The sequence below is a fragment of the Triturus cristatus genome, chromosome 4_2, assembly GCF_964204655.1.
Source record: "Triturus cristatus chromosome 4_2, aTriCri1.1, whole genome shotgun sequence".
Classification (NCBI taxonomy): Eukaryota; Metazoa; Chordata; class Amphibia; order Caudata; family Salamandridae; genus Triturus; species Triturus cristatus.
The window spans coordinates 380,240,765-380,267,341 of record NC_140586.1 but is presented as its reverse complement, the minus strand read 5'-3'; the positions used below and the strand labels follow the sequence as shown (position 1 = coordinate 380,267,341).

Genomic DNA, 26,577 nt, shown 5'->3' with positions numbered 1-26,577 from the left:
GCAGTCCCATAAGATATGAAGAAAAGTACCCTCCTGATTGCAGTGCCGGAGACAGAGTGGATCGGGGAGTCTACCTAATTTGAACAAAAGTTTGGCATCAAAATATGTTCGATGGAGGATCTTGAAATGGAGGAGTCGCATGTGCATGGGAATGGCTATTTCTCGGGGTGAAGCTAGAGCGTCTCACCACCTATCGTCCTCCATCACTCCCAGATCCCCCTCCCACCTCTCCCTCAGTTTCATCATCGAGTCAGCATGGTTGTTGACCAGTTTCTTATAGGTAAGCGAGATGGCCTTGCGGTCCATGGGATCCAACAACGGACGGTCTTCCAGAGGGGACGAGTCTGGGAGGGAGCCCTCGTTCGGCAGGGCGGAGGTCACAGCGTGCTTAATCTGCAAGTACCTGAACGTCTCGGAAGGAGCCAATTGGTATTTAGCTGGAGTTCCTGAAACGATGCTAGCCTCCCCTTAACCCAGATGTCTCTAACCGTGGAAATTCCGATCAAATCCCATTTTTGATATTTTAGGTCACCTCAGTACTTGTCCAGGACAAGTACTGAGGTGACCTAAAATATCAGGTTTCCACAGGGGGGGTCGCCTTCGTCAGGCGCTTATGCCAACCCAGCCTTTTGGTAACTTCATGCCAAATCTCAACCATGCGCGCCGTGGGGCCTGTTAAGTTTGCGGGGGTTGGTGTAAAGTGCTCTGTTATAACCGCCCGGTCCCAGGAGCCAATGATCCGGGCGGAAATTAGGGTCATCATGGGCTTCAAGCGCCCAGCGATTAACTACACTCAGCTGGGACGCCTGATAATATAATCTGAGATCGGGTAGCCCGATGCCCCCGTCATACCAGCCCATGGTAAGCTTGTTCATGGCGACACATGACCTACGACCCTCCCACAGCAGTCCCCTCAATACCCCGTCAATTTGGGAAAAGTAAGACTCTGGGATCGGAATAGGGGTATTCTGTAGGGCATAAAGGAAACGTGGAAGTGCTAACATTTTGAACAGGGACGCGCGTCCGAGAAGGGTGAGAGGGAGAGAGTGCCAATGTACCGTGTCGGATTTGAAACGTTGGAGGGGCACGAGTAAATTGTGTTTGGAAAAGAGATCGGGTCAGGAGTGACAAAAAGGCCCAGGTATCGAAAACCCTGAGGGGCCACCGGAATATCAAAGCACCGAGGGCTCGCCGGGGAGGACCCCACAGCGCATACATCTGGGACTTAGACCAATTTATTTGATATCCAGAGTGGGCGTCGAAGATGTGGAAAATGTGGAGCACCTGCCGCAGCGACCGTGCCGGGGAAGCCAATTATAAAAGGATATCGTCGGCATACAACGAGATACGGTCCTCGTGGTATGGCGTCCACTTAAACCCCCGTATCTCCGGGTCACCTTGAACCTATACCGCGAGCTGTTCCAAGACAAGGGCGAAGAGTAGCGTTGACAAGGGGCACCCTTGCCTCGTGCCCCGATGGAGCAAAAAAGTGGCGGAACGATGATTGTTAACGACCACATGAGCCGTGGGGTGAGTGTTCAATAGTCGGATCCAACGGATTAGTTTGAGCCCGAACCCCAGATGAGCCAGAACGGCGAAAAGAAAGTCCCACTCAATGGTGTCAAAATTCATAGAGGCATCCAATGACAAGAGAATCGCGTCTTCCTCTATGGTGTGGAGTCTGCCGAGGACCCCATGCACACGAAGCAAATTTCAGGCCGTGTTTCTTCCCGGCATAAACCCGGATCAATCTGGGTGGACCAGGTCAGTGATATAATGGAGGAGGCGATTCGCGAGGAGTTTGACGAGGATTTTAGCCTCAACCATCAAGAGAAATATGGGGCGATAAGATTTGCACTCCTCAACAGGCTTGTTTGGTTTGTGGATGACTACAATCGCTGCAGTGCAGACCTCAGCGATGAGGACTCCTGATTCGAAGCATTCAGTGTGTAAATTTAACAGGTGAGGTGCCAATAGAGTTGACATGGGCTTGAAGAGCTCAATGGGAAGCCCGTTGGGGCCCATCGCCTTCCCGGAGCGAAAGTCTAGGATGGCTTTTTGAACCGCCGTTACTGTGATGTCCGCCTCCAAGGTCTCTCTGTCTTGCAGGGAAATGGTGGGGACATCTAGCGTAACCAAGAGGTCAGCAGACAGTGAGGCCTGAGACGTGGGGGAGCTAGTGCATACCTCCTCATAGTAGCTGGCAAATATGTCAGCTATTTGTTGAGGGTCGGTAAGAAGAGTACCCTCCAGATTTGCTATCGCACGGACCCATCTAGCAGCCTGTTACAGTTGTTCAAGCCACGCCAAGAGTTTACCTGTCCGTTCACCCTGCTCATAGATCTTGTGTCGGGAGGCTAGTGAGCACGCCGCAACGTGTTCGAGAAGGAGCTGTCGATAGTCCTGCCTCGTAAGTGCCAGGCTATGGTGTGTAGCGGGGTCAGGATTCCGGGCCACTGACTCCTCCAACCGCGAGACCTCGGCCTCCAATTCCAATACTCTCTTGGTTCTCTCCGCCTTATGGCCTACCATGAGTGAAGATTTCACATTTTTAAAGGAAAACCTTAGTAATTGAGCCCTACAAATCTGATCAAATTGGACAATTCCTAACTCAGTTTTGTATGCATTTTTACAACCTTTATGTCCTTATCAACTCTTACTTACCATCGGCCCACTGAATACTGGGGTTCAAACTCCTCTTCCACCTCTGGACATCTTTAATCCTTCTGACACTTGCTAGTTGAAGTTTCCAGATTCTCATTTCCCTCCTGCATTAAATAATTCACAAACCCCCTTTGTTTCACTAATATAATATTTAAGGTCCATCATTTAAGTTTCCAGTCCCATCCACTACTAGTTTTTTTGGGGGGATATCATGTATATTGATTGTATAGCTTAAATTGTGACCCATATACTCAAATGCATACATAACCAAACATTCTTTGGACAAATTACTCATACTATCAGTCACAATTATCACTTAATATTTAGCTCAACATTTTAGTGAAACAGCACTATGCGTTTTATCAAATCAAAATATCCATGTGAAAACTGAAAATAACACTCAATAAATTTCAATTAATTCCTTGAACAATCTGGCATACCAAGGTGTAATTTTTCTTGATGTTTCAGTCTTGCAAAGCGCGATCGGAAGTATTCTTCACAGTAGGTGCACTTGAATGGTTTATCTTGTGAATGAAGAATCATATGTTCATTCAAGTGGGGTCTCCTCGTAAAAGATTTGTTACAAATCTAAAACGAAAAACAAAAGGTCAAAACTACAAAGAACAAGAAACTATTGTGAAGTAGAAACAAACAATGGTTAAAAAACATGAACACTTGATAGCTCTTGTTTTTGTCATCTGGTACACATATAGCTTTTATTAGGACTATTTAGGTTTCACAAATTTCCCTTCAAAGTCTTTACTTTTTTTGGCCACACTTCAAAACACAGATGTCCTCAGACAATTAAGTGAACATCACTGGAGAGGGGCTTTGGTGTCGCCCACATGTTGGGAGCCAGGTGTACATGAAAAAAAGGTATTGCCCTCCTTTCAGCTGTGATCATTTGGTTTATTTATCCAGCTGCCTGAGCTTGAACTTTCAGGGGTACATGCATAGCATTAGAGTGCTATTAAAGGGTCTTAGATAATTTATATTGCTTCCTTGACAGCAACAAAGATGGGAGGGGGCAGTCATTAACCTACATGGACTTTTAGGTCTGACCTGAGAGTGCAACTCTCACCTGACCTTTTAACTCAAAGTTATTCTACAGTTCTTGGTTTCCACACAAATACATATATAGTCCCATGCTATTTACTTATAATACTTTACATTACCATACAATATTCCTTTAAAGCCAGACAACTGGCGTTGCCAGTGCTTGTTTTATACTGGTGATTCTTTGTGTTGTGATGAAAACTATTGTTATCTTTTCACATGCTATTGAACTAAAATGACAGGCAGTTATCAGTAGTATACACTGCTAAAATAACCACAATCATCCTGAACACTGATCGTTTAGATTTTGACAGCTAGATCAAGGTCCTCATAACAATACTGTCTGATCTAACAATTATTTAAATTGTTTCAGGATACTGAGTTTACTATAACTCGGGTTAGATGGCATATGTCATAAAATAATGATGCACAGATTACATTGGAAAAGAAGTTTCATACATTTCTAATTCCTCAGTCAAGTAAACGTAATCTACATAACACAGCATGGGATATTGTTTTACTATTCTATTCGATTCTCACATATGCTAGCCAAAAGGCCCAGTGAGTTAAGTAATCATTGGGGGCATTTGCAATCCCATGAAGTGCAAGCTCAACTATTCGTCTTTATGAGGTTAACACATTGAGTATTATTAAATTACTCTGTGAAATTCTGCGCAGTAACATTAAACCTCGGCGAGATTCCGCAGAGTTCCGAGAGGGGGTAGAATTAGGCATGTCACAATACTCGCACTGATTTTTAGCACCAGGGGCTTGTTCCGTGCTGTAAAATCAGTGCAAACGGCATCACACCGTGCACCAGAGGGCGCAGCTTCTTTCTGCTGTTGGAGTAGCTTTTCTACTCAAGCAGCAACTTTGTCAGCGTGAACCGATCTGACCTACTGCGGCTGTCTGCGTCGTGAAAATCTCGCCAGGAGGCGTTCTAGAGCCTGAAAATCACGCCATAGGATGAAAATGCTCGCTCGCCAACTGAACGTTGGCGAGTTACTTGCGAGAAAAAACTCCATGCAAGGCAGTTGGCAGAGTTTTGCCAGAACTCCGCGTCAGGGGCTGAGTGCATGATTTTCAATGGTTATGTGAGAAGTAAACACAGGAAAGAGGAATCATTAGTTGCTAACAAGCAAGTGACCTTATTCAATCACCAGCTTTAATTACTATAACTGGACCATTCTGGTGATACGACATGACTGACCTTTCTTGCCCATATGATCTGGAATCTTAGTAACTGATAAACTATTCTGTTAATTTCAATATATAAATCACAGTTCAGAATGCTGGTGGCATTACTTTCATTAGCATAATGGTGGTACTTTCCTACACTTCCACAAACAATTCGATTTCCACCCTCTTTTACTAAGATGGTATATTGTAAATTAAACATGGATGATGGATACTTATTATGCATAGGCACTAAAAGGCACAAAATAAAAGTCATTACTTAGTGAAGGACACTGGCTCTTTATATGATATACCAAAATAAGGTGTATCGTGCAAAGAGTCCAGTGGTTCCCTTATGAGTGGGCAGGGGCTGGCTCTATCAATCCCAAGGTGCTCTTCTAATGGGGTAGTAAGGTCTAGAAGCATTAGGCTTATCCGAGAGGCGAGTTATACATCTGCAAATACACACAATAGTCAATAAATTATGCACACAACTCAATAAGGAGATCCACACCAATTTATTAAAAAAAGGTATCATTATATATGTTTAGGCACCAGAATCAATGCAATCGGGTAAGTACATTTTGCAACAGAAATACTCCACATTTTAAAAAGTCAAAATTTTTCAGAAGATGCAATGTTATCATATAAGAGGAAAAAGAAGGACGGCATTCAGGTACAGTAAATCGACGTACAAGATCAATCTCCTGGACTTAAAGTAAGTATGTGGCAAGCTCCAAAGCAGCACCAGCAGGCCACTTCCAACGGCACTAGGGTGGTTGGGTGCAGAGGTGCACCACAGCATCAAGTGCCAATGTTAGTCTATGGGATTGGCTTTCATGGAAAGAGGTTGCAGGTTTGTCTGGGAGGTCAGTCGGGCTGAACCATGGCAAGGGCTCAAGTTTTGCAATGCGTGGAGGCGTGGGGACACCAGGGGTCCTCTGGTGTGGGGGTTGGCTGGGTGCATAGGATCTTTGTAGTGTCAGGTTTCTTCATCCGGGAGCACTCGTGGCTGAGGGGGCCTGCAAACAGAGGCTGCAGGCGACGTTAGGGAGTTTATAAGGGGTGCACCCAAGGTCGTTCTCTTGAGGGTTTGGGGACCACGCAGACAATGTTGGCCCACTTCGACACAGGGTCTGGGGGGCTCGGTGCAGTGATACTTGGCAGCGGTGGGTTTTGGCAGATCCAGAGTCCTCCCAGTTCTTCTCAGGTGCCTGCAAGGTGCAGGGAAGCAGCTCCGCTAATCCACTGGAGTTCTGAGTATTCACTGAAGGCAGGCCATCTGCTCAGGCTATGGAGGCATGGCAGCCACGGGACGAGACTTTATTGGTGCAGTTTCGACAGGGAAAAGCAGAAAGGCTGGCACGACTGGTGCCAAATCAGCTGCTCTTCTTCAGTCTTCTGCTTTCAAGGCCCCTCAGTATCCTCCTTCTTCGTAGGTCGTCAGTATCTTACTTTTCTGGCGCCAGGGGCTCCCCTAAATACTGAATTTACAGGTGTTAGGGGAGTGTAAGGTAGTAGCCAATGGGCTACTTACCCCTGGGGTCACTACGCCCCGATATGACCACTTCCTGTAGGAAGTGGGCATAACCCTGTCCCAGAGTTCCTAGGTTTGCCATCCCCAAAACACCTAACTCTGAAAAGTCACCTCCACTTCAGGTAGCCCACCTTCGGGGTGGTACTGGCCTGAGGGTGGACAGGCCTAACAGCTAATTTTCCTGCTGGTCCGGGTGCCAAAGAACTCTGGACAAAGGGGGTCGGCTTCCTCTCCTGTGAGAGAAGCCAGATTCTAATACCAAAGGTGATGGGCTCTTTGAAGCTCCCCTGCCTTGTAATGCTAATCTGCAGGTCATCCTGTGGGTGGGGGTGTAGGCACTTCTGCCCAAGCAGGCTTGATTTCTGGCCTCCTGAAAGCAAAGGCCCTCACCCTTGAGTAGCCAGAAACTTGTCTCTGGTGGCAGACAGGCAAAAATCAGCCAGTCAGCACACCAGTAGCTGGCTGGTTTTCATTGGGGCACCTGTAAGGTGCCCTCTGTGTGCACATATCAATAAATTCAACACTGGCACCAGCTGGATTTATCAATATGAGATGTTTCATACCAAACATCCCTATTTTCAGTGAAGCCATCATGTACCTGGGGAACTTGTTTTCACCAGTGTCCACAACTTGTACTCAAAATGGCTTTCCTGTTCACTTGTACTGGCAGCAATAGAACTGACCAGCACAGGGGTATATCTGCTTGTGCAGGTAGGCCCTCACATGTAGTATACTGCACCCTTCCATAGGGCGGTAAGGCCTGCCAGTAAGGGTGACTTCAGTGTATGTGGGCATGGCACACAGGGATGTGTGCCATGTTGTGTTTTCACTTTAGTCTGCAAAGTAATACTAACAGACCTAACAGCGGTGCGGTCGGCTGATTCCCCGAGTCCGGATTCCCAGGAGCAATTTTCCCGGGGAGGCTGTCTCCTTAGCCTCATTCGATATCTGTCTTCAACTTGCATGTAGCCCCACCCATTGAGAGCCACAGCAAGCCTTCATTCACCGCCTCCATGGTGGCCAGTAAGCCTGCCGTGCTTGGTTCTACCTATTTGCCTTTAGTCCGACCCATCATTTTTACTCTCTGGGCCCCCGTGTTTTCATTCCCCGTACCTCTCACCCTTTACAAGCTGTTTTACCCATATCGCATGTTTTCCTGCATAGCCTAGCCCTTTCTTCCGTAGGAGATTTTACTCTACCTTTTCTTTTTCAGGCACCCAAATCAACAAACCAGGATTATCTTCCTTCCGTAGCCGGCCCCTAAGGAAGCTCTCGGCCTGACGTTAGTCCCCTTTTTGATCTTTTAGGTGTTCACCTAGAGATCCGACACCTGGGACCATCTTTCCTTATCTTGTGGATCTCGCCTAGTGAATTTATCTTTTCTCGAGGTAAGATTACCTCCCTGTGCTGTTAGGTTCACCCTTGTGTCGGAATGGGGCTCATCCCGTTGGACGTTATAGCTGCGATGAGCACATGTTTAATTTGTGTGCTTTTCTCATTCTACTACCATTTACAGAATACCGGTCCATCTCACTGCTTTCCGCATTCCTACTTCATTTCTCCCAACGCGGATGTGATCCCTGTTGGTTTAGTCCAGGTAGAGTGCAGTGCCTCGCCTCTTTGGGAATAGTCCACATGTTGATATTATGGTGACAGGGTCTAACATTCACTCTATATTGAACTTTCTTTTTTGCATCACTGTGTGAAAGGTGTGGAGACTTAAGGTTGCGAATGCACGGTATCTTCACACTCCCTAGGTGTCTTCTTTTTTGCACTCTCGTTTGGACCTTTTAATCTTTCTATCGACTCCATGTTGGTGGTACGTCTCCTTATTGAAATAATTTTTGATTCCTCTGTATCATGACCGTATCTTCCCCCATGTATCATTCTCTCCTTCGTATTTATTGGTTCATCCATTCATTCCCATTGAATCTATACATGAATTGTTGTTTTTATATTTCCCAGGCGCTTCCCTGTTTGTCTCCCTTGATACTGCGCCCTGAAGGTCAGACCCAATATTGGTGTCACACACCGAAAAGCGCGTCGACGCTGGAGTTGTTGTGTTTCTTTGCCTCCCTCCAACGATTGTCCATTTATTTTTATGTTAATCAATGATATTAAAATGTTGATCTAACTGATGAAAAGATATCGTGTTGACGCCACTACCTAGTGATCCAGGATTTTGTAGCTTTCTAATATTGTCAACTCTTCTGTCGGAGCGTGGACTATTTACCAGATGTCATTGTTTTAGTTTGCTCATTGGAACCGTGTGTATTTTAGGACATGTGGGAATGAATGAGTATGCGTTGGTTTGAATGAACGGTTGTGTGGTAATATACTGATGTGCCTGGTTTATCCGTTTTTGCTTTTTATTTCTCATTATCATGTCTTATGCGATTTAACACAATAAACTTGATGTAATTGATTTTCAATATATCTGATGACTATGTTTTGCTATTCAAATATATTTTTCTGAATGTGTGCGCCTGGCTAATGGGGGATAGGTTTTTTTGTCTGTTCACAAATATCAATGACGATTAGCACTATTAGAATAAGCTGTCAGGCAGTGGGGTTTCTGTCTGTTAGTATTACTTTGCTTTCCCTTGCTTCCCCTGCCTACTTGTCTGACTAGGGACCCCCTTCTTTGTGATTGGTCTTTCACTTTAGTCTGCACCAAGAAACGCAACCTGCAGTCTGTACGTGTTCGGTGAAGGGTCCTTTAGGGTGGCACAATTTATGCTGCAGCCCTTAAGAACCCTCTTTCGTCTCCTTGCCCTAGGTACTAGGGGTTCCTTTTACTAGGTACTAACAGGGAGTGCCAATTGGGGGAAACAATTGTACAGTTTTGGAAAATAGATCTGGTAGTGGGGGCCCAGAGCATTTCCAGTCAAAATCACATCAAATACCAGGCAAAACGTGGGAGTGACCATATCAAAAAGGGTACTTTTCCACACTTAGGCTGCCATTTGCAAGTGATCATTACCTCTTTAGGCTCCATGTGACTTATACTGTGCAGAGGGAAATTTTTGTAAATATTTAGTGATGTATGCAAGGTCTTCGCTTCTTTACTAATGTAGTGTAGATCCTGCACATTTCAGGTTGCCATTGCCCATTCATGTCAAGCGATCTAAAGAGAATGGAAAGCTGTGAATTACATCTTGTCATAAGCGTTACTACTTTTCCAAAAGACCTGCATTCCGCTTGATATCAGCCTTCCACTAAACCCATCCAAAGGTCAGTGAAACAACTCATCTTTATCTAGAACTTAAATCTTATAATCTAGGACGACCCCATCCAATGGGTTCTGCACATTACACATGCACTGAAAACTAACTTGTTCAATAAATCCAGAAGTGAGACTGAACATTTATTTCTGGCACAATCAGTCCCTCCCTTGCTGCACTGCACTTTTGCTATCTATCCACTAACCTCCCTTTCTCAGAAAGTAGGGATTTACTCAGTCAACTCTGATATCTATCTGTTAAATGGAGTGTTATGTGTTGTTAATCATTACTTTCAATTTGGTAGAGAAGAACATAGGACATTTTATACTCTTTTGCTTGAAAATGTCCATGGCTGAATTTGCCTTCCTTGAAACACACTTCATATTGCTTGGTCAGCCTTGCGATGAGTTCTTTGTCTGTATATTTGAAGAAAGTTGCCATAAATGGCCATGGATCAGTACTTTTAGCACTCTAGGTCAATTGAGCAACACGCATGCTCATTTACAAACTGCTATGGCAACAGGTTTTCAAAAACATCTTTAAGTCAATAATTGTCTGTTGCTTTGTAAAGGACTAGAGTATATAAATGTTCCTATCCAATCTACTTATCAGATCAGCAGCTTTAGCTGTATGCACTCGATGATTACTTGCCATGTCACATCGCACTGGATACAATTGAAGCACTGTGTCACTAAATATGATTTTCTCACAGTAAGTGGTATGCAAATGTGTTGACACGTTTCATGCTGTCAACAAAGGCCACCATGGTTTTTATTTGGACCATCAATCTATAATGGTTGAATCAAATTTCATTTCATATGTCACAGTACCTTTTTTCACTGTTACAGATCCCCCTTGCTATTTGACATGCAATTTTCTCCAATGGTATTACACAAATGGAGGACTGAAAACCTTGACTGGTTAGACTTGCTTGTGGTGGTCTAATCTACCTATTTGTTATGTATGTATTCAGTTAGATATTGTCCACAGCATCTGGTGTGATGTGATCTGATTTCCTCTGGTGTCAGATAGGTCCCTCTGTTTGTCAAAGCCTTTCAGATTTCTCATAAAGGACCATCTGTGCACAGCAGTGCTGCTAAACCTGGTGGGTCTACAGACCTAGAGATGACACTGTCTACCAACTTCTGAAAATCTGGATATGAGTTGAGGATAGAATAAGGCTAAGATAGCAGCTCACCCTGTAAAACACTACACAGATCTGTGCACGACCTCCAGGAAGAAGGTTACAGGTGTGGAACATTCCAAATTTAAGGTATGATAGACTAGTCCCCTCCACAAGACAGAATTATGTCCAAGCATTTAAACAAACTTATGAGAAACAATATAGAAAAAGGTCACTAAGGTTTATGTAATTCCAAATTCCTTTTAGCCTCCAGCAGCATTTTTGTAAAAGCCTCCTTAGTGACTATGAGTAAAGAATGGGGAAAAGTGACACTGTTGTCACAGATTATCTAGTGTATCTGGTGACAATTGTGCTCAACTGTTTATAACCTCCCGTTTAGGTCCACGTTCACCTTGATTGAATTTTCAACAGTCATGGACTCATTGGACCAACTTAGCTCTCTTTTAAAATAAAAAGTAAAAAACTATTGAAGGACACCTTGACTGTTGCAGAATGTCTTCGACATTGCCAATCCCCTGCCATATTTAAAAAAATCTGGGAGCTTTCATGGACATAGACTTGTCATCTCCTCAACTGACAATGCCTTCGAATAGAGTCACTACCAACTAACAATACTGAGAACGTCCTTGCTCTCAGAAACACACTGAAGACGAGTGGGTTGAGAAACATCAAACCCCTTCCCAGTACAATGGATGACAAGGCATGGGTGCCTGCTGTCGCCTCTACTTTTCATCTTTTCCAAGAGCTGTAAACGAAGTGGCTCCATATTGACGCACAGGTTCAGGGCTTCGAGTGGGGAAAGGGTGTCGCTGATAGGGTAGTCCATTATGCGGACAATGTTTTGATTTTCTTGATGTATCTGGGAATTTCGGACCCTGGCACAGTTGAGAACCTTCGTATCTTCGGCGATAAGTCTTGGCTCTCCATAAAAATTTCATATCTTCAATCTTTCCGGCCAAAACTTATCCCTAAGACCTGGGGTGGACAAGTAAACTTCAGGTGGTCACGCAAGCATTTAAATATATAGGGGTGTATGTTACATTAGACACCAAGTTGGTTTAGGAAAGTGATATTCAACTAGTACTGGACAAACTAATAGCAGACATTAAAGTCCAGGCCATGCTCTTTCTGTTCCTCATCAGACGATCTGCCATTTTCAAAATGTTGTCATTCCTATGATTCTTGTACCAGCTACAGAATTACTCCTATACAATAACAAGTTCCTTCTGTGACAACACACACTTGCTACTCCAAAGTTTTCTTCCCACAAATAGTATTACCCAAATGTTTAAATCTACATATGAAAGTGGGGTAGCGGAGGCAGATATTGAATCGTACTAAGGGCTTCCCACCTGCTGACTGTTAACAAATGGTGGTATGACACCCAGAGAGACCCTTCAGATGTGTCTGGAAAATAGGTGCCCCGCTTTACTCCCATAATTCATCTGTGGTAGAGTGGATCATCACGCTCACCGGTGACCAAAGTGGTTATTAAAAACTGGAAAGACAGTGAGGTCTATAGGATGGGATCAGTGTTCCACCACCTTGGAGGACGCGATGGATGATCCAACTCTCAAACCCTATCAGGATTTGCAGATGGAATATGAAGTAAACCTCAGCCAGTTCTACCGTAACCTACAACTTAGGAAGCAATAGCACCATCTATAATAGGCCTGGAAGAACCTTACAGACTTTAACCCTCTAGATGTGAAGTTGCTCATAGGGAGTGGGGAGCAACAAGGTAAAACAAGTCTATTGCTCTTTGATAAATAATAAGAAAGACTCCTTTGATTTGCTGTGATCAACTTGGGAATGACACATGGGAACCCTGGCGGATGAGAAATGGGCTGCGGCTAAGGTATACCAGATATATTCTGCTATTGCTGCAACGTTCCACATTTTCCAGTTTAAATATGTACATAGTGGAATGGAGAATGGGCTTGAAATTCGCATGTGTATGGAAAACTCAATTTATGAGGCCAGGAGCTGCCCTAAAAAATATGTGAAAAGCTGGAAGGTATCGGCAGAATATCAAGGAATAAATGATGATCTGGTAACTTTCACAAATCCAATCTAGGACGATTAAGCGCAAGAGTATACCTCCCAGAGGCGATCCAGCTGCCATGACTATTTAGGCACAAAAGGGGAGTTGAGGTTCATTGAGGGGCGGCAGTGGGTGCGGAGCAGTGTGCTTTATTGTATGTTTAATTTGTTTTCCCATTTACAGGTCATACATTTATTTTTAACTCAATAAAATGTGTCATGAACAAAGAAACACAGAGAAGTACCATTACCTCTTCCCATCTCAAACATTCTAATAGGTTGTATCTGGGACATGCCTACACACCAAACAGTCTGGTAAAGCCAATTCAAAATAAAACTGCACACTTAGCAACAGAAACTGATCGCATCTAGTATACAACACCTCCACTGCAAAACCTAAATTGTCTGACAATGAAGTATGGTACCCTGTTCAAGGATCTAATTCTTCTAGAAAACTTTCCAGGGAAAACCTACATTTCAAACAGTTTGCTTCAGACATCACAAGCGTATACTCAACTTGCTCTCCTCTGCAAATCTTCCACTCAAGATCTACATACATTGAAATCTGAGTAGGAGCATGATTATGTAGCACTACTTTCCGGTAGAGATGCACTTGAAAGAAAACAATTTTGTGTCCAAAAGGCAACATATTAAATAGCATATTTATTATATATTTCAGTTCATCAAGAAGAAACCCATACTGGTTGTTGCACTCTTGAAAATAAACAAAGCAAACAAATCATATGACTCAAACTAACACATAAAGGTCCCATTTGCACTGTTTCAGGTTAATGTTTGGCAGGGAGTAATCAACAAGGGAAGTAAAGCAATTCAGACAGACGGGTCTCTGACCATTTGCTGCAGCCATTTAGAGGTGTCATGTAGAGAAGACATGGAGCTGAGTCAGAGAGAAAGAGTCAATCTACTGAAAATCTTTGAAAAATCTAAGCCTAGCACATGACCCGTTTTATAAGCGGGTTCTATAGCTTTCAAAATGATTGGGCCTTACCTTATTAAGTTTATGAAAAATCGCTATGTGCTAGACAAAGCAATAGGTTCAGAAAGGATGAACCTAGGATAATGAGGTGCCAGGATAGTAAGTGTCAGCACCATCATACTACAGAGCGGTGTTAAACATCATAAGTTGTACAAATGGATGTACAATTTATTAGAAGCAGCTAAAAAGAGGATGCTAATAACTCAGTAGATGCCTGCATCCTCTCTGCTGCTGCTTTTATAAAGGCACATGCCTGAAAACTTTCCAGGTAAAACATAACTTTATGAACAAACGACAGGCGCAGTACGATGGAATGTGAACAGCACAGTGAAATAAGATAAAGGGTGATAATTAATGCAATTCTATGTGAGAAAATAAATGTATCCAATGTAATTTCACAAGTAACGGTGCTTTGCTCCAGTTCTTAATTATTGACTTCACAGTGGTTCTGGAAGAGGTTACTTGCCTCGTTTTTGATACAATTAACATACGGAACAGGGGAATTCAGAGGGTGCTGAAAAAGACTAAAATGTAATATTATGTGGACTTCATTTACAAAAGGATAAATAAGAAAAATCCTACAAAGAGAAAAATAAATATAAATCTTTTTATGGGACAAGAAAATAAATACTGTACCAGATAGGTGGCACTTGAACATTGGGTACTGACATTATTGGTGAGTGTAGGCTGTGAGAAAGTGCCCTCTTTCTGCATGGTTGGCCCCACTTTTTGCTGAATTGCTGATGTACTTTGACTGATTGTGCCCTGGGCTCCTGCTAACCAGGTACCCAAAGCCTATGTTCTTTCCCTAAAACTGCATTGAAGCCTAAACCCAATTGGCATCTCTGACCACAGGTCGGTCCCTGGTAAATGGTACCACAGGTACTCAGGGCACTGTGACCAGAGAAGGCCTCTAAGGGCTGCAGCACTTATTGTGCCACCCTTAGAGGTCCTGTAACACTACACTCACACACTGCCTTTGTAGGCTGCGTGATTTGGAGCAGAACAAAGTGAAGAGTCCACACGGCACGCATCTCTGTGTTCCATGCCTACAACCCACTGCCCTGGCATAAGTCAGTCACCCCTCTAGCTGGGTACACTATACCAGTGGTGAGGATACAGGTGCATGAGCCCTGTACCCCTACAGTGTCCAAGTCCATTCTTAGATATTGTTAGTGCAGTGCTGCCATTAAGAGTATATGGTGCTGGGAGTTTCTCATTACGAACTCCCCAGCACCATAAGGGCTACACTGAAAACTGGGAAGTTTGGTATCAAACTTCTCATCACATTAAACACACGCCAGTGTGGGATTTAATGAAAAATGCACACAGAGGGCATATTAGAGATGCCCCCTGAAAACTATCCTACCACTAGTGTCCAGGCGGAGTGGCTGCTTTCAGCTGCCACCACCAGACATGTTTCTGAACCCCTTGGTCGGGAGCCTGCTGCTCTCTGGGGCCTGAAACAATGCACATCCTGGGACGAGGTGCCAAGCCTCCTCCCCCAGGATGGGCAGGGTTCACGAAGGGGAAGCTTCAAAGGCTTGCAGCCTTTGTGAGCTTCCCCAGGTCACTTGCTGCTTTCAGCAACTGGTCCCCACTGGTTCTGACCCCCACTTTGGGCAGGAGAACCGGTGGGAAAAACAAGTGAGGAAGAGAGGTGTGCCCACCTCTGCCAACTCCACCCCTCAGGTGGGGGAGGCGAGGTGAAGCACAACTTTCAGTCCACGCCATATTGAAGATGGGAGGACTCAGCCAACCAGGGACAGGCATATGTCCCCCTCCCACCATTGGTCCCTGCCTTTTACCTTCCTGTAACGCCCCTATATCTAGTGTTTAGGGGCACCCCTGAACACTGCTGCCTCAGACAAGAACCTGCAAGAAGAAGAAGAAGAAGGACCGAACAGCCGTGCAGCAGCTAACAAGAGGTAGACGCCCACTGACTTGGCCCCAGCCCTGCCGGCCTGTCTCCCCCTCAAACCTGCTCCTGCGAAATCCCGGTGTGTCCTGCAGCCAGCAACCTCAAAAACCCCGGAGGACCTGCCTGCCTTCAACTTCAAAGACTTTGTCTCCCTTGAACACCGAATTTGTTCACCTGCAACCTCTGGCTCTGGCCGGACACCGCGAATCCGCCCCACTCTGCACCCGCCGTCCACGGCCCGAGCTTGAGTGGGCAAACACCACAAGGAGGTCACCCCGGCGATCCTGAACCGGAAAAGGTGACCCCTGACCTGCCTAAAGCCTCCAGCTGACGCCTGCAGCCTAAATCCAGAAGGCCCCCCTAACCGCAACCAGGAGCTGGTAAAAAGATCCGACCCCAAAAGGTACCCCTGCACCCGACGCCCCACGGCCTTGTGTGCCCAAACAGACAGTGCCTAACCAACCCCCAACTTACCTCTCGAAGTGGTGTTTGCACCCAGACGACCTTCGTCCCCAAGCCTGCAGTGTCTTTCCAAACCGGAGGTTCTCCATTGAAAACAACAGGGGATCCGACGTCGATACAGCACCCTGCAACCAGCCGCCCCAGTGCCGCTGAGGGTGCACCTTTGGTGCTACTTTATTTCCCCATTTGCCCTGAGCTAAAGCCCAGGAGCTTTGCTACCACAGCCAAGTGGCCTGCTAGTCAGCAGCCACCAACCGGAGGCCCCCTATCCCCCAATGGATAACAATGGGCCGCAGCACTCTGCACCCGGCCGCCCTAGTCCCGCTGAGGGTGTAACTAGAGTGCATCCTTGAACCTGGGGGACCCCGGAGTCTAATCCCAGAACCTCAACTCCCACTACCAAATACTTAATTCAAAACCGATAACACTATTTTCCTCCATAGGATAACATTGACTTTTTTTTCTGTGAAAAGTTTTTAAGTGTGGAGTTTGAAAAACTAAAGAAATTCTTTAAAATTATATACTATAACAAAAACAATTTTACTTACCTGTTTTCAGCAAATGTCCCAGAGTAGTATACTACTCTGTGTAAGCCTAGTAATTTCAAAAGTTACTTACCTGCTATTTTACTAAAAAGCCTAATCAAGTCTATGTACTGCATTTACTAAGTATTGCATTTCTCTGCATACATACTGTAAATCAAACCAAAGTGCATATACAATTATCATTCAAACTGTATTTCAATTGCATTACTACTTTAAAGTATTTATTGCTTACCTGTTCCAGGCTTGCTTGGTTCTAGAAAATAAAATGACTAAAAGAATATTTTTATACAAAAACAATTGGTCTGAAGTTCAGTCTTTGAGTGTGTGAATTCATTTGCTGACTGAGTGTGTACAACAAATGCTTAACACTTTCCTCTGATACTAACTTACTGCTCGACCACGCTACCACAAATAGAGAGTAAGGTTCTATCTAACTTTACCCCTTACCTACCTTGGGGGTTCCACTAGACTCTGTGCACACTATACTTCACTTTGGTATAGTATATACAGAGCCAGCTTCCTACATAGGCTCTAAGGCAACATTAGGATGTTCTTTATAGAAATTATGGTGAAGGCATGGAGGCTCTTTCATCAGGGGTGTAGTGGGGCAAAATCAGCAGCCAAATTTAAAAGCACAGGCAACCAAATGGGCCTTGATTCTTGAAAGCAAAGACATGGTAAGATAGTATTCAGAGACAACGGTGAAGCAACAGCATACACCAATGTATCAACTGTAGTTAATGAAAGTGAGGTCTTACTTCACATGTCCAACCTTCGCTCCTTCGTTTCTTGCGGGCTATAAATTCTTCAACACCACCTGGATGAAATCTAAAAAGAAAAATACAGCATATTCAGAACTGATTACATGTGGCTCATTTAAAAGAGCAGTACTGGCTTTTCACTTTCATTCATTAAACGTTATTTTTATAACGGAAGCAAGATGGCCGACGGGCCGGAGCTCCCCTGACAGCTCCGGGGGCCAAGGATCACAAGTGGTGTATATCCCAGGTATGCCTATACAGAAACTGAGATTTGGAAGCAACAAAGTCTCAAAAGAAAGACTGCATGAAAACCCGAGTCGTGAATTGCACAATGGCAACGCCGACCGATAACTGCAACAGAGGATGGACATCTGCGCAAGAGATTTCTCGGAGGGGGGATACCATTCAGTTGGTGAGAACAGGCTGCACACGCTAATGAGTGTTCCAGGGACCATCGAAGCTCGCATGAAGAGCCCCCACCGCCCTTGGGTGCCTCTATCCCGCTCACCTTGTCCCGGTCTGACGCAGCTCACCTGAAGAGTCCACACTGCCCTGGGTGCAGTTTATCCCGCCCACCTCTATCCCCAACTCCTGCAGCTCGTGTGTAGAGCCCGCACCCCCCTGGGTGGCTCTACCCCACTCAACTCTGGCCCGGACCACCCTGTCTGACTAGAGGATAGCAGCGCAGCGAAAATTCTGCTGTTCTGTAGCACTGGTGAAGGTGCCGCGAGTGACATGGGGAACCAGGTTTCTGTGGAACCATGATGCGTGTGCAACGTGGATGGCATTTTAGTAATCCCATTCTTCCCTGTGATGTGGCAGTGCCAAAAGGACGACGCCTGAAGGGAATTAGAAAGAGGAATAATAGGTCCCCAGCTAGAGAGAACTTTTCATGCAAGCGACAATATTTTTATTCTGAAGGGCAAATTAATTTGAAAGCGAAAATGAGCATCTTGTGCAACCCTTAATTTCTTGGGGTGTAATTTACCAAATAACAAACAAGGTTAACTGATTAAAGAAAGGCACACCCCGATGGGGAGCGGCCATCTTCAAATAGTGCTCCTCTGAATGCCACTGCAACACAAATTGGAGCTGAGAGTCAAGTGGAGGTAGAAAGAAGACTGATTCTCTGAAATGGGGGGCGGCCATCTTTGAACAGTGATCTCTAGCTTGCCCCCACAGCAATTATGAATGAGAGCTAGATTCTCTCAGTCAACCAAGACAGCGGCCCACAAATTAGGGGACTTTTTTATCACTCTTATTTACCTACCTTTATCAAATGGCTTGCCTATCTCTTCTTGTGCTTTTATCCTGTCCTTGAACATAGAGTCACTATCTCCCTTTGATTGGCTGATGTACAATTGGAGGTATCGAACAGAGGCAGCCTTATTGCAATCGGAAATCACATTTAACCACTCTGCCGGCAGCTAAGACAATGTTGGGCCACAACAATGCAATAACTCCCACTCCTGTCCCTTTCAGGAATTAACTCACTCAGAATCAACTACCTGCCCAACTTATCCATAAACGGAGCAAATAAATTAAAACACAACATTATAAGAATTAATCTTGAAACTCTCATATCAGATTCCTTTTTTTGCTTCTCGAAAGGAGCCATTAAGACCGATCTGATCTTCTACACGAGACACACAGCAAAATGGCAAAATACATTCTACTCACCAGTCAACACAAAACAGAACATCCCCTATGGTCTCAAACTAACAATATCTCTCTCCCCCTTGCTCAAAATAAAAGCCACCATCTCAATGTACAAAAATTGGAAACCTCCTTATCAAAGCAGCAGATAATGACTCTCTTTTCAGTGATCCAAAAGGCAAGTAGTGGCCCCAGCAAAAACTACTAGTTAGCCATCTATTACCCCGTCCCCGAACCATTGTCTTGAACCTTCTAACTTAGAGCGAGGAACTACACCCAATGACAATTGTAGCCCCACAGTGTACTCAATCCCACAGAGAACCTAAATAGACCCTCCAACTAAAAGCTACGGAGAACGAGAGGCAACTACTCCACAACGAGAATTGGGCTAGGGCCCAAGAAACATCCTTTATCCGCTATCTATTACCCAAAAACCACTAACTTTGAACAAAGAATTATAGCCAGCAACATTCATAGCCCTGCAGTCTACACAGTCCCACAGAGACCCTTTCAAGACCCTCCTACAAACAGCTCGCTCAGCCAGAGATGTAACTACTCAAAAAACAGATAGTAGAAACACCATCAAGATAAGGAGCAGGTGAAAGAAATAAAAACGCAGACAGGTTATGAAGACTTGCAAACAGGCACAGAATGATACTGTTATTTATCAGTGCCAGTAACAAATTCCCCGCCTACCAAAGCAATGACAACTGGTAACAGACATAGAATGGGTAAATAAGAGTCTATTCACTTCTACTCATCTTATAGAAGATGTACACACCCACTACCAAATACACTGACTCCCCTTCTAGAAGAAAACGTATCTACAACAGCAGAAACACAACTACCCGAGATAACATGTTTCACCAGCTGAGAAGAACAAACACTCACCCCACAGAAGACATACAGAATCGACTAATATACTATCAATGCGCACAGAAAATCTCATTTGACACTACATCCAAAATCCCGATCATCAAGACATCCTACCTCAAAAAACAGAGATACAAACCACTACAAGTCAATCACAACAACCGGATATCGATCACAACAAACACAATACCCACCACAGTATCTAACAAAACAGTAACAAACCTGAAATGCATGCTGCACAATTGCAGATCAGCTGCAAAACATGCAACTGGCATAGATAGGAACTAAGCCCATTATCTGGACATGCTCTTCCTAACTGAAACTTGATTCAACCCAATGGCAGCCCCAGTACTGGACCATATCATTCCACCGGACTTTTCCATCCTACTTCTAGACCGAGCATTAAAACAAGAAGAGGTCTTGCCATAATTCACAGAAATTCCCTAACCGTAAACTTTCTCTCGCTTGAAAACCCATTATTGTTTGAACTATTGGAAGCTGAAATCAAGCTTCTTAAGAAACTGCTAGCGAAAACACTACTTGTATACCGTTCACCAGGTATCTACACAGTATTCCTGAAGCAACCTATGGAAATTATCACAATCAATGCCTCTTCACTTTCTAATACAATATTGTTAGGGGACTTCAAACTTCACTGGAACAAAGACTCAATATGATTCAAGCTTGCAATGGACCTACACACAACAAAGATGCCACTCTGGATAGGATCATTGCTAGCCTCAATCAGGCATCTCCCCAACAGACTGGTCAGATCACCATCAAATTCTTTTTCCAAATATGCGCACAAGAAACTAAAATCAAGGGCCAAACAAAAACAGAAAAAAGATGGATGAGGGATTACTAAAAACGTAAAAAGTTCCAATGCCACACTGCATTGGAACCTCGGACAGACCAATCATTGGTTCAAGAACTGACGCATCTCTACAACAGCAAGATGACTGACATAGTTCAGAAGGCTGCCCCATTACGTCCAAAAAGACAGAAGATAAAACCTCCAGAACCATAGTTCGACCAATACATAAACAATGAAAGAAGAAAACGTAAGCACCTGTAAAGACTTTGGAGGAAGGAACCAAATACTACCCACCTCGAACAGTTGAGAATGCAAATATTCTCATACAAAAGGCTACCTTGAATGCCAAAACAACAGCGGTCAGATCTCAATTAGACAGAGCCAAGAACAGGCCCAGAAAACTAAGATAAAAAAGAAACAATCTGAAAGACCAGCAGAACCCACAAATGAAATCAGCTCAATGGACACCTCTAACACCTTATCCAACTTCTTTAAAGATAAAATCGCAACCATTTGCAACTCTATTCCCAGCCAAGATAATACACAACTTAGCAACTCATCAACCACACTCTGACGGCAAACAGCAAGAATACTGACCAATGCACCCCAATGGAGCCAAATAAAAATGAAGTCTTTTAGAACAGTTTCCAATCTCTGTTGGATGGGGACATCCAGAAACCTATTCAGTCAATGAAATCTACCACATATTTCGACAATCCCTTTCCCTCAAACCTACTGAAAGATATCCTCCAATCCGTCACTCCCTTATGGACGAAAATCGTAAACACATCTCTCCAACAAGGGTCCCTTCCAGGATGCCAGGAAATAAGACAAGTATCTCCCCTACTACAAAAAAGAAAAAACAGGATCTGACCAGAAAGACTTAAACAACTTCTGACCAATCTTTCTTTCCTGGCTGAATTGCTATGAAAACTGCGGCCCCGATCAGGTAGGCGAACACATCAAGAATTTCGACTTATTAGATAAACACCAATCTTGGTCGCCATTCTAAACATCCTAGATGACATCCAAACATCACTAGACCAAAATGAAATATGTCTCCTAATACTTTTAGAACTATCAGCGGTGTTCGACACAGTCAGCCACAAGTGCCTCAGAGAAATTCTTTTTTTAAATTTTTTTTTAATAACTTTATTTTTTATTTTTATACAATTCAATAACAATACTACTGACCGATGGGATAAGAAGTCATCAGTACAAGGTGTATGATCAACCTTAGGCATGGCGGTACGGCACTGATTGGTGAATCTCGCAGCAGGGTTACTCAAGAGAAATTGTTAATGTATATCAGCAGTGACAATCCGACTAATACATAGGACCATTCTGCCAAAAGGTCTGTTCGAAAACACAGGGCGGGAAAGCAATTCTTATGAGCCAGAACCAGCCTTCGCATGAGATAGTGTAAGGGCTCCCTGTTCCACATCTAAATCGATCTTGTAGTACTTTAGCCACGGGGACCAAATTTTCCTGAATTTACGTGGGCAGCCCCTCGCTTTATAAACCACTTTTTCCGCAGCCATGTATAAATCCATATTGGATTTCCATTCTGTAAGTGTAGGAAGGTGTTGTGCACCCCAGTACCTGGCTATGTCCCGTTTCGCCACCACCAACCCCAGATTAACAAGAAAGAGCTCATATTGTGGAAGATCGACCCCAGTGGGAATGCCCAAAAGTAGGAATTTCACATCCATCCCAATTGTTGCCAAGTATTTTATTTAGTCCGCCCACTATTTTATGCCAGTAGGGCTGGATGTGGGCGCATTCCCAAAGGGTGTGAATGTATGTACCATGTGCCGTGTGGCATCTGAGGCATGCAGGGTCCTCCACCCTCCCCATCCTGTGCAATCATTCCCTATCATAGTAGACCCTATGAAGGATCTTATATTGGATAAGCCGCAGTCTAAACCTGATCGCCACATCACGTGGATGCATGAGGGCCGCCTCCCAGTCTATATCCTCAAGGGGTCCTGTGGTAAATTCTCACTTCGCACGAAGTGGGCCGAGATTATCTGGCATATTGTTGAGCTGTGTTTTGTATGTCAGCGAAATCGCCTGCGTCTGGATCTCCTCCTGAAGGAGTCTGCCCTCAAGGGAACGTATTCCGGCAGCGCCCCGTTGTCCAACCCCTCTGCTCGCCAAGCATGACGAAGCCTAAGGTACGCATAGGCTTGGGAATTATGTATTTGGACTGAAGGAATGAGAAGGAGGCCAGGGAGCCTCGCTCCAGGAGGTCTCCTATTTTGGAAATGCCAATGAGGTCCCATTGTTTGAAACCCTTCAGCTACCCCCATATAGATACTGCAGGTGGGAGCGTTCATTGAATTGAAGCCGTTCCAGTCGATATGCCGGATGATCTCCTGGTGCATGAATCCACTCGTTAATAACGATAAGGTGGGCCGCCCTGTCGTAGGGTCTGATATCTGGCACGGCCAACGGGGCAGGGTGTCAGCAGGCCGCGTGACATAGAGCAGAATATTGTCTGCATATAACGATATGCGTTCTTCCTCCAGCGAACCGGGAGCACCAAGGAAGCCCCATAGGTCAGGTCGGGAACGAACCACACATGCTAGGGTTTCCAGTATAAGGGCAAATAATAAAGGAGAGAGGGGGCAGCCTTGTCTGGTGCCGTGTTGTATCGACCAACTGGCGGAGAGAGTGCCATTGACCCGTACTCACGCCTCAGGTGCATTATATAATAACGCCAGCCACCCTAGAAAAACCGGGCCGAAGCCCATTGCTTTCAGAGTACGCCACATGAAGGGCCAATGGATCGTGTCAAACGCTTACTCCGCATCAAGCGAGAGAAGCAATTGGGGAGTGTCACAACCCCGTACTGTATCCATCCAGTTAGCTAAGCGGCGCAAATTAAGACGGGTGGCACGCTTGGGCATAAAGCCAGATTGGTCTTGGTGCACCAACGAAAGACTCACGCTTAGCAGGCGACGTGCGAGAATCGTGGCCAAGATTTTTGTTTCAATATTAAGGAGTGATATGGGGCGATAGGATCCGCAGTCCTCTGGTGGTTTCCCAGTTTTATGTATGACCACCACTGTGGCTAGACGAAGGTCTTGAGGGAGACATCCTTGTTCTTTTGATTCAACGAACAGCTTTAGGAGATGGGGCGCCAGTTTAAAGAATTCACTCGGCAGGCCATTAGGACCCGGAGTCTTGCCTGCTTTCTGGTGACCTATGGCCTCAGTAACCTGTGCCAGTGTCAAGTCACTTTCTAGGCTATCTCGTTCGTCTGGTGTAAGGGTGGGCATGTCAATACTCTAAAGGTAATGGCGTATCTGGGAGTCTTCCGCGTGGATGCGGGCTCCATAAAGAGCCTTGTAGTAGCGCTCAAAAGCGCCCGCGATATCTTCCGGAGCGGTATAAATAGTCTCTTGGTCCCTTATCGACCCTACCCATCGTGACTCAATTTCCTTCCGCCCCAGCCACGCCAGCAGTTTCCCCGCCCGATCTCCCGTTTCATAAAGGCGATGTTGGGTTACTAGTTGGCATGTTTTAACCTCATAAGTCGCAAGCGCTAAGTATTCGCGCCTGGCTATTTCAAGCCGGCGCAGATCCTCTTCAGTCATTGCGGTCTGACTTTTCCCTTCCAAGTCCAGGAGGGCATGTTCTAACTCTTCAAGCTCTTGAATCGCACGTTTCTTCTTGTGGGTCAGTATATTTTGCGCCCTGTCACGCAGTACTGCCTTATAGGCCTCCCACAGAGTAATGGCGGATGGGACAGAACCTTCGTTTTCAGCGAAATATAGCTGGGAATCAACACGGAGCTCTTCAGCTACAGTCTCGTCCCTTAATTCCCATGCATTAAGCCTCCATTGCGGGTAAGCCTTCATCCACCTCCACTACTTATTTTCATGAGCAGGGGAGAGTGGTCCGAAATCCCCCTAACCAGGTAGTCAATGTCGGCCACCCGTTGTATCTCCCCTGCCGGAGCGAGAAGGTAGTCCAAGCAAGAGAACACCTATGGAAAAATACGAATATGTCACCACAGGTCAGATAGCCTCAGAGAAATTTTTGAATTCAGAATGGGCCTATCAGGAGTCGTCCTTGGAGTCGTCCTTAACTGGTTAACCTCATTCTTGCAAAACCAACAACAAGAATCAAACAAGCATTTGCATTGCAATAGGTCTCGCATTTGCGAAAGTTTAAGCTATTGGCATTGGAAACGACAATGCCTTTAATTTATCTATTTTGCTAATTAACATAAATAAACAGCATTGCCATTTACAATGCCAATAGATCAAACTCTTGTAAATGCGAGACCTATTTCATTTCAACGAAGTGGGCAGACAAATTCAATAACAGTCTCAGGTCAGCATCAGAAAAGTTGTCTATAATACATGACTGAAGACAGAAGTTATTGGCCAAGAGAACTCAACAGCTGTATTAAATTTCTTCTTTGAAACATAATAGGTTGAAACAGCTATGCTACCCAACACGCAATTACAGAGGAGCGAACTGATAGGTCTAGGTGAGTCAGTGGGGCTGTTGGCATAGATCCTGCTGCGGGATCTATTCAGTTGTTGTTATACTACCTTAGAATTTCCACCGGACACTGGAATCTTTGATGCAATTTTTATAATAAATTGTCATCTTTAATGCGGTATGGGCTCTCTCTTTTTCCTGCATCATATTGTTTACGAACACATTTTACTGCTATGCACTCCTCAGTATAATTTCTGACTTGTAACCTTCACAAGATTATTTAATAAAAAACATTCACCACCAGACAAAATTAAAAGACTGGCCTACCGTTTTTTTCAAATGTAGAAACACGATTTAATACCATTATCACTAAACTAATTTTCTATTATAAAACTAAATATATTGCCAAGAAAAGAAATGTGACGGAATGGGGCTCTGTAATTACAATCTTTCATGTAAAAACAAATGCCCTTTTGTTACAGAAATTGCATAAGTTTAATATGTACTGTTCAATAGTGCAGGCATACCCCTTCTAAACTTTAACATCGAAGCACCTCAGAGGTATTGGTGTCATGAAGAATGTGACCTGTGTATGAGTGCTGTACAGAATGCAACCTATTTGAAGGGGCCGTCAAGCTCGCAACCTGTGAATGACTGCCAATGCAGAAAACAACCTTTGTATGGGTAGCACGCAGAAAGTTACCCATGTATCGGTGCCATGCAAAATGCGACATATGTGCGAGTGTCATGCAGAATGTCACATGTACTGGTGGCACAAGGAAGTTTGATGTGCAGTCTGACATTCCTGTAAGTAGTCAATGCAGCAGCAGGGTGCAAATCAAGTTAGTAGCACATATGCACAATTCAGGCATCCGACCAACTACAGAGTGCTGTATTTTTAACAATACTCAGCTCAGTCCCCTCCTCCTCCTCCTGTCACCGGGAGCCTGGTGGAGAGGCCGCGAGGGCTGTGCCTGCGCACTGCAGAGTTCATGGAAGCGCCAAAGTTGCAGGGCTCACAGCCTGGCCGGGGACAGTGGGCTACAGCCTGCACTGCCAGGGCACCACAGGGCAACTTGAAGACACCGGGGGGGGTGGGGCGCAGCAGGGAGGAGAGCAGCTCCCACCCCACAAGCAGCACTCCGCCAGAGGGGGAGGGTAACCCGGGTGCTCAGATGAGAGTGTCATACAAAGAGGAGGAGGAGGTGGAAACGACAATCAAAAGGAAACTGACATGGACGGAGAA

General features: G+C 44.8%; 1 protein-coding gene across 1 annotated transcript in view; it reads right to left on the bottom strand.

Annotated features, from left to right (window-relative positions):
• ZBTB41 (zinc finger and BTB domain containing 41) overlaps window positions 1-26,577 on the bottom strand; it is a 207,527-nt gene that overhangs the window by 138,817 nt on the left and 42,133 nt on the right. The window contains exons 4-5 of the mRNA XM_085601841.1: window positions 17,528-17,597; window positions 3,105-3,252 (exon numbers count right to left, since the gene is read on the bottom strand). Coding sequence (XP_085457967.1) covers window positions 3,105-3,252; window positions 17,528-17,597 — 218 coding nt within the window. The remainder of the gene's footprint in view (window positions 1-3,104; window positions 3,253-17,527; window positions 17,598-26,577) is intronic.